Below are 16,382 nucleotides of genomic sequence, written 5' to 3' on the forward strand. Positions count from 1 at the left end.
TCAATATCTTCTTCCTGTGCAAGAATACAAACAGTTCAATATCATTAAGTTCCTCATAGTTAGTCCTTCTCTTCCACTCCCTCTATGGTTCACCAGCGTCCTGTACCTGGAGATCAAACTTTCTGTTCAGCTCTGGTCGTCTCGTCAGGAAAGTTTTAAAGTCCCCTGTTTCATTGAAAATCCATCTTTTCCCCTGAAAGAGGATGTTCAGTTTTGCTGGGTAGTTGATTCTTGGTTGTAAACCAAGATCTTTTGCCTTCTGGAATATCATATTCCAATCCCTACGAGACCTTAATGTAGATGCTGCCAGATCCTGTGTAATCCTGACTATGGAGCCTCGGTAGTTGAATTGTCTGTTTCTGGAAGCTTTTAGAATTTTCTCTTTGATTTGGGAGTTTTGGAATTTGGCTGTAATATTCCTGGAAGTTTTTCTTTGGGGATCCCTTTCAGGGAGTGAGCAGTGAATTCTCTCTATTTCTACTTTACCCTCAGCTTCTAGGATCTCAGGACAATTTTGCTGTATTATTGCTTGAAAAATGAAATCTAGACTCTTCTCCTGGTTGTGGCTTTCAGATAGTCCTATAATTTTCAGATTATTTCTTCTGGATCTGTTTTCAAGGTCAGTTGTTCTTCCAATGAGATAGTTCACATTTTTTTTCTAATTTTTGGCTTTTTTTGGAAGAGTTTTATTTCTTCCTGCTTTCTTGCAAAGTCATCAGCTTCTTTTAGTTCCATGCTGCATTTGAAGGAGTTATTGTCTTCAGAGAGCTTTTTTATCTCTTTTTCCAGCTGGCCAATTCTGCTTTTTAAGGCATTCTTCTCCTCATTTGCCTTTTGTTTTGTTTTTTTCCATTAGGCCTAAACTGGTGTTTAACATATTATTTTCTTCAGTATTTTTTTGTATTTCCTTCCCCAAGCTTTTGATTTGGTTTTAATGATTTTTCTGCATCACTCTCATTTCTCCTCCCAATTTTTCCTCCATCTCCTTTAATTGCTTTTCAAAGTCTTTTTTGAGCTCATCCATAGTCTGAGCCCATTTTCTATTTCTCTTGGAGGTTTTGGATACAGAAGCTTTGATTTTATCATCATCTGAGTATGTGTTTTGATCTTCCATGGGACTGAAGTAATTATCTCTATGGTCAGATTCTTCTTTTTCTATTGTTTACTCATTTCCTCAGCCCAAGGCTAATTTACCCAGACTTCCAAAGCTTCGGGGTTTTGGGTTTTTTTTTTTTGAGTCACCCCACTGGAACCTTTATTCCTCTGAGGTCTTATGCTCTCCAGTCCGAGCTTTGATATGCAGATGACCACAGCACAGCCCTCTGCCCTGGGGCTATAAGGCGGGATCCAGCTATCTGAGTATGGTAGCCCAAACTGCAACCTGGGTGTGAGTGTAGGCAAACAGCAGAGTCCTACCCCAAGGAGAGCAGAGAAATCTCTGCAGACTTCCCTTACTGTCTCTGGGGGTTCAGGCTGCTCTCTCTCTCCCCCGATTCTTGCTGCAGATTCTGTGGCTGTGCTCCTCACTCCACGCTCACCCAGGTGCAGCAAAGTTCTCTCATTGCCCCTTCAAACTATTGCAGGTGATCTCTGGGCTGCGCTGGGCTGGGCCTCATTGGGTTGGGCTATGCAGAGTCTTTTAATTTCCAACCCCCCCCCAATCCTGATGAAGCACACCTTTCCCGCGGAACTTCTAAGTTATCTTGGACTGGGAATGTATCATTCAGTCTTTCTGTGGGTTCTGCCCCTCTAAATTTTAGCTACAGCCATCCTTTGTTTTGGGGGGGGTTGGGGGGGTCGGAGTTCTCAGGAATGCTGCCTTCATGCCGCCATCTTGGCTCTGCCCCCCCCCCCCCATGAGAGATAGTTTGGACAAAGACATGGATACTGGAAATAGAGTGTTGTGTGAGAAAAAGAGCAAACAAGTCAATTTGAGTGGATTGTAGATTGATTTATAACGATGGAAATGAAGTTTGAAAAAAATAAGTTGGAGCCAATTTGTAACAGGCTTTTCATACTAAACAGAGGAGTTTGTGTTTGATGCTAAAGATAGCAGGGAACTAATAGTTTCATTTCTGAATATATGCTACCCATCCTACAGTATATGCCTCTACCCATCCCATATAATGAAAAAGAAAGGGGGGGGAAATCAAGCTTAATAAAAACCAACCAGTGCATCAATTGCCTCTGACAATGTGTGCATTAAATAGTTCACATCCATAGCCCCCATTTTTAAGAAAAAGAGAAATCAGGGCATTTTCCCATTTCTTCTCCAGGACCTAGCTTGATTATTAGTTTTCTTTTCCTTTTTTCTTTCCTTTTACATTGTTATCATTATATACTGTTTTCTTGGTTCTGCTTACTTCATTTTGCCAATTTTCCCATTTTTCAAAATTCTTCATATTTATATTTATGACCTCTGATAGCAATAAATAGCCCATTATATTTCTTGTACCACAATTTGTTTAGCTATTTCCCTATCAATGAGCACATAACATTATTTTTTTTTGCTTCCAAAGAAATTGTTCTAAATATTATTTACTATATTGGACCTTTCTATCTTTAACCACCTTGAAGTAAATATTATTTGCCCATCAGTGGAATGTCAGGGTCAAAGGTTATGAATATTTTAGTCATTTTTAACATAATTCCAAATTGCTTTTCAGACTGGTTGAATAGCTCACAGCTCCACAGTGTATCTACCTGTCTTTCCTTTGTTTCTCCAATATGGACTTTTCTTATCTGCTTTGGTTTTTATCAGTTCTCTGGGTGTAAGATGAAACTTCCAAATTCTTTTAATTTGCATTGCTTTTGATGATTCTGAGCAGTTGTTAATAGTTTACAATTCTTTTGGTTCTATATATTTTCAACTTTGTCAGAACTTTTTAAGTAAACTGTCATGAAAGACTTCTTGTTTCATTTTTTTCTTAGGCTTGGGCTGATGCATTTCGGAGTAGTCCTGATCTCACTGGAGTGGTGCATATTTATGAAGAACTGAAAAGAAAAGGGATTGAATTTCCCATGGCAGACTTAGACGCCCTGTCTCCAATACATACACCACAGCGGGTAAGCAACAGCATGGTATTTTCCAGGAAGACCCAATAAAGAATTGAATAACCTTCCACTAGCCTTATGCTGCTCCTTCTTAATTATTAAACTTCAGAACAATTTTTCAAAGTTTGTAGAGCATTTATTTTTTAAGAACAATAGAGAATGTATGAAATGAGGCATCTGGTTGATTGGTGATTTAAAAGCTTAAAGAATCTCCCTTACTTTCAGAAGATTTTAATAATCTAGCCTAGAGAAATCCAATTGACGAATCATTTTAATGTCAAGTTGTCATGAAGATGGTTACTTACTTAGACTCATCACATAAACCTCATTAGAATCTAACTTTGAGAAGCTGATTAGAGTCTTTTGTGGAGATTCAGTTCTTTCTCCCTCTGAGACACAGTTTCATTCTTGGGGGACAAAGAGGGATAGAGATGACTGATCCTTTTGCAGAGTGGCAAAAAAGCTAAATCTTTTCCCATCACTGCAAATCAAGTGAATCACACTTTCATTTTATTTATCCACTCATTCATTCATTTATCTATTTATTTTTATTTTTTGAGCAACAATGTTCAAAGGGGATCCATTCATTCCAGTCTGCTTTAAAACATTTAGTTCAAGGGAATTAAAACTTAAAGGTCTCCCACAGAAAGTTTTTATAAAGCTAATAAGTCTTGATTATGATGCCATATAAGTAGGACCTGAAATCAGAAAAGTTAAGAGATTTGTTTTTAAAAACACACCAGAGGTGAATCTTGAGACTAGAACTCATGTCCTAATCCCCCTGTCTGATATGAGGTATAATTACTTGGAGTGGAACAAGATCTTTGATTTATTCTTGCCCATATTACACCAGCCCTTTGACTTCTGACTATGAAATACTAAGTAAAAGAGGCCATGCTTTGCCTCATTTCTTCCCTAGACTTAATCATTAAATGGGCATTGCCTCAGTCAGAGTGATTCCTAGAAAGGACCTTAGCTTAAAAAAGTCCAATGTCTATCACTGTACCCGGAGCTATCTCCAGTCATTTGGTCATTGGATCCATATGGTTCCAGAGGAAAAAAGTGAAACTGATAACTTTGCACAGCATTCCCTTTCTTAAATCCAATTTATCTGCAAGTCATGACATCACCTTCCTGAAGTCATGGCCCCTTCAGAAGATAAGTATTCATATATAGCCTCAGATCCTAATTAGTTATATTGTTCATGGACAAGTATCTTGGGTATCAGCTTCCTCATCTATTAAATAAGGATAATACTTTTTGTATAAACCTCACAGGATTGTTGTTTAAGAAAGTGCTTTGCTAATCTCAAACTGCTATATAAATTTTTATCCTAAGAATAGGGGAAGTCCTGACAGTGAATGAGTTAATGTACAAGAAATAACTTGAGATGCTCAAAGACAATTGTGCTTTTTAAAACATTGTACTCTTTATGGTTGAAAAATGTAGGATACAAACTACTTTCTATGCTTTGTGGCTTAAGCATAAATATTTTACTCTTCTAATGAAGACACAAAGCAGTATTGTGCCAATGATTACAATGAATATTCTGTAATTATGTAATTACTATTTATATTCTCCTTTTAAAGCCAAAATATAGAAAGTTATCATATTGTATAAGAATCTATGATTAATGAAATTAAATGCTCTGAAAGAATCATTACCAAGAAGAGATGAGGAGGTGTTTTCCCCCATTTTTTGCAAAGTTGAGGGCCATGGGTATGAACAATGCATATAATGTTCTCTATTTTTTTTTTGATGTATTAATTTTGGTGAGCGTTTTTTAAAAAGTTCTTTGTTATACATAATTAACATGGAACTATGTTTAGTATGGTTATACATGTATAACCTATTTTAGACTGATTTTTGTTAGGGGAGGGAGAAAAATGCAAAATTACAAAACCTTGCCAGAAAATGATAGAATGTTGAAAACTACCATTGCATGTAGTTGGAAAAATAGAATAGTTTTTTAAAAAATTCTTTATTATAAAGAAAAATCCTCTGGGATAGGGCAAGGGAGAGATGCATTGGTAAATCATGGTAATATAAAAATAAAAGGTAATAATAAATATTTTTAAAGTCTATAATTAATAATAGTTAGTATTATCAACCTCCTATCTAAAATGCTAGCTATTCATTATAACCACAGTCATAATTCCCTTGAAGACTTTAAAGTGCTTCAGGGCTATTATTTTATTTCTTCTTATAACATTCAGGACACATAATCAGCAGTCAAATTGAAGCTAGAGCCACCATGGTGGTTGGATTGCCAGTCTTTCTATCCCTCCTCAGGCATTTGAGATGTTATTCAGGGTGGGATAGTTCAGGTATATTCATATAAACAGTTTAAATGCATGGAGGATTTTGTTGTTGGTGTGGCAGAGCATCCCTGAAGTGGATCCAGCAGCGACTATGCATAGGTCTCAATCACAGCAAAGAATGAGCTCCGCATCCTCTTCTGCACCTCCACCAACGCCATATGCAGCTCCTCAGGCCCCATCTTTGAATGTGACTGGGCCTATCACCGCCAACTCAGAACAGGTACCTTTTACCTTGAAGTCTATTAACAAGGTAGCTTACCTTGCCACCCTTTTTGTATGATACAACCTGGTAATGATCTAAACCAGAATTTGTCAGAAAAGTTTAGGAGAGGGGCAGCTAGGTGGCGCTTGGGGCAGCTAGGTGGCACTTGGGGCAGCTAGGTGGCACTTGGGGCAACTAGGTGGTGCAGTTGATAGAGTACCAGCCCTGGAGTCAGGAGTACCTGAGCTCAAATCCGACCTCAGACACTTAATAATTACCTAGCTGTGTGGCCTTGTGGGCAAGCCACTTAACTCCATTGCCTTGGAAAAAAACTTTTTAAAAAAAAAAGAAACAAAAAGAAAAGTTTAGGAGAGTACCTAAATTTAGAGAAATCAAATTTAAAAAAAGTGATGCCTCTGTTGATATATATATATTTTTAAAATGTCCTTTCAAACCTTCCATTTATGAACTTACACAGTAAAAATCAGAAAACTCCTAGAGAAAAATGTTTTCTAGTCATCTAAGTAGATTTTTTAAATTAGGATTATTTTGAAACTCATTTTGGTTTGAACCCTTCTTATAGGAAAGCTTTCTCAAATATAGCTTTCCTTCCTTACTAAATATAACTGTTATTATTTAATCTTGGTTTGATTAAGGATCTTGAAGGGCCTGATGATTATCATTCTGAAAATCAATTCTTAGGGGGCAGCTAGGTGGCACAGTGGATAAAGCACCGGCCCTGGAGTCAGGAGTAGTTGGGTTCAAATCCGGTCTCAGACACTTGATAATTACCTAGCTGTGTGGCCTTGGGCAAGCCACTTAACCCCATTGCCTTGCAAAAAAAAAAAAAAAGAAAAAAAATCAATTCTTATTGTAGAAGTCTGTAAATTTTAGTTACAAAAACTTAGATTGCGTATGGAATGATCCAAGAACATACCTGGGAAGGTTTTTTAGTAACAATATTCTTGAGGTCAATTTATTTTCTTGTGACTGTCCTATTTCTCCTTAAAACAAGGGGCAGGGGTGGCGTAGTGGCGTAGTGGATAAAGCACCGGCCTTGGAGTCAGGAGTACCTGGGTTCAAATCCAGTCTCAGACACTTAATAATTATCTAGCTGTGTGGCCTTGGGCAAGCCACTTAACCCCATTTGCCCTTGCAAAAAAAAAAAACACCTAAAAAAAAACAAGGGGCAGAAAAAAAATTCAATGCAGGCTAACATTGCATTATCTTCTTTTGATGACCATATCATACTGTTGATATACTGAGTTTTGTTGTCCACTCTCATATCTTTTTCAAATTGACTCCTATCTAGCCGAGTTTGTAACATTGCTTGGACTTTATTTTCTAAACAAAAGTAAAATTTTATATTATCACAATTACATTTTGGTTGAAATTATAAAGTATTGCTATCCTTTGAAAGGAACTGCAGATAGCAACTTTAGAAATTTTTTCCCTGGAAATCTTAAAAAATAAAATAGAGTTTGCTTTGAATGTGGTTTCAATATTATTGTTCTGAATAAGGTACTGGCAGAAAATAGATTATCTCCAAAGATTCATTCCAGAACTAAGATTTTATGTAGCAGATTCTAAGCAATTGCTATTATGTTCAAGATACTACAGTAGATACAGATACAGATATAGAAACATGTAACAGGTGTTCCCTGCCCTTAACAAACTACTTGGGTATATCATAAACAAACAAACATGAAAAACAAATGCTAAGTACCAATTCTAGAATTAGCTCAGAAAAGAAAGAAGCAAGTGTGGCTATGGAGAAGCTTAATTCAAGAGCTGAGCATCTATTGGCTTGTTCAACCAAACCTTCCCCCTTAATCCATCCCCTGTCTTCTACTGACTCATCATCAATCTTTTTCATTCCCAACTTTGATAAAGTGGTACAGTATGCTAAGAGGGAGCATAGGATACCAGATGGAGTGCCAGACTTAGAGTCAGAAAGTCTTGTGTGCTTACTTGAACACCTTATATACTTAGTTGATCATTAACAAATCATTTAACTATTCTTACTGTAGGTTTTCTTATCTGAAATGTTATTATATATTTTTAGTATCTATCTCAGAGGTTTGTTTAGAGGTTCAAATGAGATAAAATTTGTAAAATATTTTGAAAACTTTAAAATATTATATAATTTAGTTATTATTATTTGATTTCTCACAAACCACTGTACTAGAATCCCTTGCCTTCTTAACTCTAATCATTCACAGCCTTTGAATTTTCACCCCTAGTAACCTACACTATCAGATTTCTTTGTACCTATTCTAGGACTACTGAGCATTAATGGTTAAATTCATCCACTTGAGCTTCTGCTGTACAACCGTAGCTTTTTCCTGGATACTGCTTGACCAGTTACTCTCTTCTCCCTTTATTGACCATTTCCCTTTTTTCCTTCAGCATCAGTACTTTTTCTCTTTTCTCCTTTATTTCCTATTTCCACATTTATAGCCAAAGTCCTGGCTTTCAACTTTACTGCATTAAGAACCTATCCTATTTGAGTTTCTTCAGCTTCCTTCCTCATTCATCAGCACATCGCAGCAATAGCATCTACTTTTTTCCCCTTTTCCTCCAATCACACTAGATAATTTTATTTGTTTTATTCCCTTCTAGATCCTGCAGACCTTTTATCCAATAATCTTCTCCTTCTCTTATTCCTACTTATTTTCTCCCTGGCCACTGTTTTCCTCTGCTTACAAACCCCACTCATATAAAAGCTCTTTCTTAAAATCCTTCTAGGCCATTTAGGTCTCTCTCTTATCCGTTTCATCCCTCTCGTAATCAACCTTCCTGGAAAGAGTCGACATTCCTCTGCTTCTAACCAGTTTGTCTTCTGTTGCTACTCTTCTACTAGCATGATTCTTTCACAAGTCATTAAATGACCTCACTGCCAAATCCAATATCCTTTTTCTTGATTGTTTCTTCCTTGAGCTCTGCAGGTTTTGATACATCCTCTCACCACCTTCACTTTTGGCTTCAGAAATACCACCCACTGTTAGCTCTCCTCTTTCTTCTCCTATCATTCCTTCACTGACCCTCCAAAGAACTTCCTGATGCCTCATTAAAGGCATTTCTTTCCACAGAACCTCTCCTTGTTGTTACTCTTTCAAGATTCCTTTTCCCCTGCAGTCTCTCTCACTACCACTACTTCAGCTATCACCTTTCTTTACAGGATATATAAGGATGACTCCCATGTCTTTCTCTCTAGCCTTTGACTTCACTTTTGAGCTCTGGACCCATATCCTCATGAGCTCCATGCATTAGGATGTCACTATCTGTATATCTTACCAATTCTTCAAATTCAACATGTCTAAAACCAAACTTATTTTCTTCCCCCTGAAATTGTTCACTCTATAGACTTTACCATTTCTGTTCCTAGTACCTAGGCTACTCCAGGGTTTGTATCCTTGAGGTTATTTTTTTCAATTATTTACCAAGTCTTTGTGATTACATCTCAATAAAATTCTTAAATATATCTTTCCTCCTTTTTATTCCCACTATAGCCACTCTCATCCCAATCATTATTACCACTTGATTCCTTACAGGTCTTCACTCCCTCTGCTCTGCCCTTGATACTGCTACCAAAGTAATCTTTTACTTGGGTACATCTATTCTTCTATTTTAAAATCTTTACTACCTCCCTGTAGCCAATTGGTGCAATTTAGGTTCCTTTTCCTGGCTTTCAAAAATCTAACAATACAGTTCTTTTCCCATTTTATTTCAAATTATTAATTTTTATGTAAAATGTACTCTAATCACCAGTTGTCCTCCAGACATGTTATCCAATATGTTTTCTGAGCTTCTAGTATTTTAGTAATTTCTACCCCCTTCTGTAACCCTGGAATTCACACTGATTTCCCGATCAGAAATAACTTATCAGCAGACATTATTTGGAGAATGAATGATAGCCTAGCTTATTATGGTGGCCCATAATGATTTGTTATGTGATGTAGCCCATCAGTCACTTGATTCGAGGTGGAGGGCAGTCTTTGTTCTCCTCGAATAACTTAGGTTCTAGATTTTTCTGAGTACCTATCATTTATATTATGAAATATTCAGCTTCCCATCCAGGTGGTTTGTGACAGAGAAATGCCCTTCAGCATTTTTCTTCTATCATTAGTGATCATTTTTTCCATATGATGAATACCTAAGCAAGTTTCTTTATGATGCAAATTATGGAATTATGGAAGCCTTCTGTGGCCTTCACATGTATCAGAAGGATTTTGGAATGAGGTAAAAGGAGAGAAGCCAGGATCATTCAAGGACATTGAATTGTGACAGAAAATACAGAGGAGAAAAATTTTGTAGCAATCCTGACTTTGGTAACAGGAAATTAAGATATTTACTTCAGTCCTCAGGTTTTTATGAGCTGGATTTAATAACTTCCACATAATTGACTGAGCAAATTCCAAGCATTTTCCAGGGCTAGCAAGTCACTGCTAACCTAACCTTCCTTCCTTCTCTTTCCCTCTCTCCATCTTTTTTTTCCCCTTCTCTCCCTCTTCCTTTTCTTCTCTTTCCCTTTCCTTGCCTTTTTCTTCCTTTTCCTTACCCTTTGCCTTCTTTCTCTATCTTTCTCTTCCTCTTCTTCCCTATTTTCCAAATGCCCCCCTCTCCATTCTCCTCCTCCCCTAGAAGAGTGCTAAAAATGTTGATTACCTTGCCTCTTAGGAGTTGTAATCTATATCCCTAGTGCAGTACAACTTGCAAATAGGCATTTTAAATGCTGCTTGAGAAGTCTTTTCTAAAGTAGTCCTGCCTCATTATTGACATCCTTGTGTCTCACTAAGCTGCCAAAGTTTACATCTCTTCTTGAAAATATGCTTTCTAGCATAGGAGAAAAAAAGAGTATAGAGCTTCCTCTGCGTGCCCAGTTTACAGTAACAATAGTGTCAATGGAAAGAATAAAACAAACCAAGCACTATATAATTATAATGACCAAGTTTTGCCCTGAGAATATTGAGAAAAACATTCCCTTCATTGTAGAAGTTGGGGACTATTAGTATGAAATAATACATATAACATCAAATACAGATGACATGTTGACTGGTTTTGCTGAGTTATTCTTTTTTTTAATTTCCTTTTTTATCTTTATTCCAAAGAAAGGCTCACAAGTAGGAGAGAGGGGAAGTGAAATATGTAATAAGAAACAAATGTAATATTTTTGAAAGGTATTGAGAAAAAAGCAATTATTTTAAGATTCCTGCTAATTTATCTCCTTCTTCACTCCTGCCTTTGGCTTATACAGATTGCCAGGCTGCGGAGTGAACTTGATGTTGTCCGAGGAAACACAAAAGTGATGTCTGAGATGTTAACAGAGATGGTTCCTGGGCAAGAAGACTCTTCCGATCTTGAGCTACTCCAGGTAAGAGGCTCATTTTTCAATGGGGTATGCCCAAATTCTGATATAGACAACTCTGTGATATGTCTTATCTACAGTAAGCACTTAATAAGAATTGAATTGAATTGAAAATTCAACTAGACTGCCTCTAAAAGGACAATAATCTGGCAGATTATTAATTTTTTTTGCTTGCAATTTGAGGTTTTAGTGAATGCTCTTAAGTAGGCTTGAATTGTTTGACTACATAAGTTTCTCAGAGCTAGATCTAATCCCTAATGCAGGAGTGGAGAACTTCTATCTAATTGTTTTCATTTATTGTTTATTTATCTAGTTTGTTTCTATTAAGTATTTCTCCAATTACATGTAAATAATTTTTTAACAATCATTTTTTTAAATTTGAGTTCCAAATACTCTCCTTCATTTCACTCCTGTTCCTTCTTTAGGAAGATGAGCAATTTGATTTTGACTCTCTATATATGTAAGTTTCTGTCAACCATATTTCCCTATTAGCCATGTTGTAAAAGAAACCACAAACCAAATAAAAAATATATATAAAGAAATTTTGTAAAAATATGCTACAAAACCAGAACATTGTACACATTAACTGTGATATTGTCTCATGATCAACTTTGATAGACTCAGCAGTTCAGTGAGCAAAGACAATTTTAAAGACTTGTGATAGAGAATGCCATCCACAGAGAGAATACTATAGTCTAAATACAGACTGAAGTATACTGTTTTCAATTTTTAAAATTTGTTTGGGGCGGCTAGGTGGCATAGTGGATTAAGCACTGGCCCTAGAGTCAGAAGTACCTGGGTTCAAATCCAGTCTCAGACACTTAATAATTACCTAGCTGTGTGGCCTTGGGCAAGCCACTTAACCCCATTGCCTTGCAAAAACCTAAAAAAAAATAATAATAATAAAATAAAATTTGTTTTATATATTTTTTTCTTTCTCATGATTTTTTCCTTTTCACTCTTGATTCTTTTCACATCATGACTTATATGGAAACATCTTTGGGTTTTTTAAAATTTATTTAGCATTTTATTTTTTCCTTATTTACATGTGTAAAAACAATTCTTAGCATTTGTTTTTAAAACTTTGAGTTACAAATTCTCTCCCTTCCTCCTGCTCTACCCCTCCTCATTGAGAAAACAAGAAATTTGATATAGATTATAAATGGATAATCATGCAAAAATATTTCCATATTGGACATGTTTTGAAAAAAATGCAGGATCCCCCCCCAAAAAAAAACTCAAGAAATTAAGTTTAAAAAAATGCTTCATTCTGTATTCAGACACCATCAGCTCTTTCTCCCTGGAGATGGATAGCATTCTTTATCATAAGATCTTCAGAGATGCTTTGGGTCATAGTATTGCTGAGAAAAGCTTAGTCATTCACAAAAGATCATCCTGCAATATTGCTGTTACTTTGTACACCATATGTTTTACTTTGCACCAGCTCATTTAAGCCCAGGTTTTTCTGAAAACATTAATATGGAAATATGTTAAACATAATTGTGTACATATAACCTATATAAGATTACTTGCTGTTATAGAAAGGGGAGAAGGGAAGGGAAGGAAGCCAAAAAATGTAGAACTCAAAATCTTAACAATATATGAAAAACATTACCTTTACATGTAATCAAAAAATAAAATTAAAAAATTGTAAAATATGCTTTGATCTGAATTGAATTCATCAGTTCTCTCTCTGCAGGTAGGTAGCATTTTTCATCATGGGTCTGGGCTTCTAATTTTTTTTGAAGACTTTGAGATGACTAGTGATGGAGAGTAACCACAGTGACCCTGAACTGACCAGTATTAAACTCTGCCATATTGGGGATCTCAGGGAACTGTAAAGAGGGATCCATGACAGAGACAACCTCCTTGGAGATCTACTGATTAGGAACTTTCATGTTATTTGTTACACTTCATTATTTGTTCTAGGGAAGTCAGGGTCAGATCTGGATTCAGTCAGGAGATTCCAAAATTTGTTGTGGAAAAGGCCTAATTTTAGTCCATTTCCTTGTTCCACTCCCTGCATAGGATCTTGTTAATGATATATTAGTAGTACACAAGAGAAATTCAAGGCAGCTAAAGTAGTACAGTGAAGAGAGCACTGGACATGGACTCAGAAAGACCTAAATTCAAATCCACTCTCAAATACTTTCTAGCTGTGTAACCACGAGCAGATCGCTTGACCTCATTTTGCCAATAGTAGCACCTTCCTCCCAGGGTTGTTGTGAGGTTTACAAAGCAAATCTCAAGGTGCTAGATTCATGCTAGCTAGTTATTTATTTTTTAATCTATTTATTTTTCCAATTATATTTAAGGATACTTTTCAATAATCATTTTTGTAAAATTTTTCTTCCTCCTACCCTTCTCTCCTCTCACTCTAAGATAATATGTAATCTGATATAGGTTATACATATACAAACATATTACACGTATTTCCATAGTAGTTATGCTGTGAAAGAATCAGAACAAAAGGGTAAAACCATGAGAAATAAAAACAAAAAGCAAATTTAAAAAGTGAACATAGTATACTTTGTTCTGCATTCAGATCCTATAGTTTTCTCTGGATGTGGGTGGCATTTACCAACACAAGTCTTAAAGAATTGTCTTTGATCACCATTTTGCTGACAAGAGCTAAGTCTATCATAGTTGATTATCACACAGTGGTGCTATTACTCTGTACAATGTTCTGTTGGTTCTGCTCACTTTGCTCAGCATCAGTTTATGTAAGTTCAGATTTTTCTGAAATCTGCCTGCTCATTGTTTCTTTTAGTTTTTGCAAGGCAACGGGGTTAAATGGCTTGCCCAAGGCCACACAGCTAGGTAATTATTAAGTGTCTGAGACTGGATTTGAACTCAGGTACTCCTGACTCCAGGGCCAGTGTTCTATCCACTGCACCACCTAGCCGCCCCTTGCTCATTGTTTCTTATAAAATATTAATATTCCATTACATTCTTTAGCAGTTATTTATTTTTTTAAAAAGTCAGTTATTTTAATTGGAGGATAGACAGTTTAATCAAAAGAAGAAAAAAGAAAGAGTGAAATAGCTGATGAAAATAATGTGAAAGCCTCATATTTTGACTGTTAACTGTTGCTGTTTTTGCCAGACACACAGAGGTCTGATTTATTATAGTTTATTACAGCACTTCTGGCTAAGTGAACATCTCCTTAGCCAAAGGCTCTTACCTGATGGAGAGACCTGCCAAAGATAAAGCTCAGTTTTTCCCCAGATAGCCTTCTTGGGAGAGTTCTCTTGCATAAGGGTTAGTAACCCATTTCAGACTTCTTCTAGGCTTTTGTCATCAAAGAAATTACTCTGGGGACAAAAATAATGCTAAACAGGCCTCCCCAGACCCTGACCCTTTCTCAGATGACCCCCTGCAAGGAGACAGATTTGCTTCATGGTGGAAAATCTTCCAGTCTATGTCCCAGAAGCCATCTCTGTTATGTTATTTCAATGGTACTATTCTTTAGACATTTCTATTAAAATGTACTGGAATGTGAGGTCAGTTCAGAAACTAAGCACAATTCTCACAACTTGTGTTTTCTCAATCCTGGCATTCTTATTGACAAAGAGATTTTTTTCAATGAATGACATAGTTACTGGCAACCCATTATGAGCTGAATGGTGCTTCCTTGAGATTTTAGTGGACTTATACAATGAGGAATGTAAGTGTGTGTGTGTGTGTGTGTGTGTGTGTGTACATATGGTTAAAAAGTACACTGACCAAGCCCAGCAGGATATAATCTTCTGGTATTGGTTTATGGTTTTCAAAAAAAATTGTTTCCCATGCGTTTTTCATTTTAACATTCTGTTTCAGCTCTAGTTTTATCAGGCCTGGTCAATTCCATATAAATCAGTCAGAGAAGGAGCTATTCTGAGTAACAGTGGGTGGGTTATCCTTTCAGCAGAGGAAATGCAAAAGTTAGGCAGTTCTGTGTGAATCAGATGCAGCTCTTCTGTGCAGCTGATTGGTGTTCTCACTCTTCAATTGTTCCTGACATTCTTCCTGTCCTCCCTCCCTCAGAAGTATAAACAAATTTCTGAGTGTCCCTTCACAGCCAAATCTAAGATGAACAGAAGAGTGTCGATGACCTTCCAGTCATGAAAATGTCATAATCTGGTTTGAAAGAGTGGGATCACAAACAAGCCTTGTGGATTCCCTCCCCCAGGCTCCTAATGAAACTAGATTTCTTTGAATGGAATTTATCCAGAGCTCAGAATGTTGGCCCAGGCAGTGAAAATAAACACATTTGTCACCAGCCCAAATGTTCATGCCAACAAAGACACTCATGATTTGGATACAAATTGCTGAAGAGGTGAAGGGATAAACCAGAGGAGAGATAATCTGAGATGTTGGCATTGGAAATCATTGAATATCAAAAAGCAATTTACCAGTTGAATCAAGGAGCACAAAGGATAGGTCCTGCCTTATCATATCACTATTTTTGTTGTTGTTGTTCAGCCATTTGATTCAGTTGTGTCCAACTTTTCATAAACCCATTTGGGATATTCTTGGCAAAGATATTGGGATGGTTTGCCATTTCTTTCTCCCGGGCCATTTTATAAGTGAGAAAACTGAGGCAAATAGGCTGAAGTGACTTGCCCAGGGTCATGCAGTTAGTATATGTCTAAGGTCAAATTTGAACTCAGGCCTTCCTGATTCCAGGCCTGGCACATTATCTACTGCATCACACATCTGCCCAATTATCACTATTGCTACTTTTGATAATAATATCATACTTTTGATTTACCTTTCTCAGTTAAACAGAGTTGTCTTTTCTTGGTGCCTACAGTTCTCTGCTCAATCATTTTTAACCTCTTGCAGTCTAGCTTTCAACCTTGCTCTATTGAAACTATTCTGTCCTGAACCTTCTTCTCTTCTTCCTCTATACTACTTCAATTGGTGATCCCATCAGATTCCATAGACTCAGTTATCATCTCTGTGCAGATGATTCTCAGATCTGTTTGTCTAGACCTAAACTCTCTGCTGATGTCCAGTCTCAGATCTGCCAAATATAGGTATAGGACACCTCAAACTGAACATGTCCCAAATCTTACCCCCTCTCTCTTCCTAACTTCTGTCTTACTGTAGAGTAAGACAGTCATTCTCTCATTCCCTCAGGCTCACAACCTAGATGTCATCCTCAACTTTTCTTATTCACCCCCCTCCTCATATAGAATCTTTTGCCAAGGTCTGTTGATTTTTACCTTCCTGACATCTCTCTTACACTCCCTTTACTCCTCTGACTGTGCCACCACTGTGACAGACCACTGCAGTAACCTATCACTTGGTTGCCCTGACACAAGTCTCCTCACTCCAGTCCATCTTCTACTTGACTGTCAGTCATCTTCCTTAGGTCACTCTTCACCCCACCCCAGCCCTCTCAGTAAACACTTTTGGCTTCCTGTTATCTGGCTTTCAAAGCCTTTCATCA

The 16,382-nt window shown here is 36.8% G+C and overlaps 1 protein-coding gene across 3 annotated transcripts in view; it reads left to right on the forward strand.

Moving 5' to 3' along the window:
* The window catches only part of TOM1L2 (target of myb1 like 2 membrane trafficking protein), a 170,746-nt gene that overhangs the window by 93,283 nt on the left and 61,081 nt on the right, over positions 1-16,382 (forward strand). For all 3 annotated transcript variants that reach the window (XM_074208437.1, XM_074208438.1, XM_074208439.1), the window contains 3 exons: positions 2,932-3,066; positions 5,437-5,595; positions 10,835-10,951. In XM_074208437.1, coding sequence (XP_074064538.1) covers positions 2,932-3,066; positions 5,437-5,595; positions 10,835-10,951 — 411 coding nt within the window. The remainder of the gene's footprint in view (positions 1-2,931; positions 3,067-5,436; positions 5,596-10,834; positions 10,952-16,382) is intronic.

The sequence above is a fragment of the Macrotis lagotis genome, chromosome X (genome assembly GCF_037893015.1).
Source record: "Macrotis lagotis isolate mMagLag1 chromosome X, bilby.v1.9.chrom.fasta, whole genome shotgun sequence".
NCBI classification, from domain to species: Eukaryota; Metazoa; Chordata; class Mammalia; order Peramelemorphia; family Peramelidae; genus Macrotis; species Macrotis lagotis.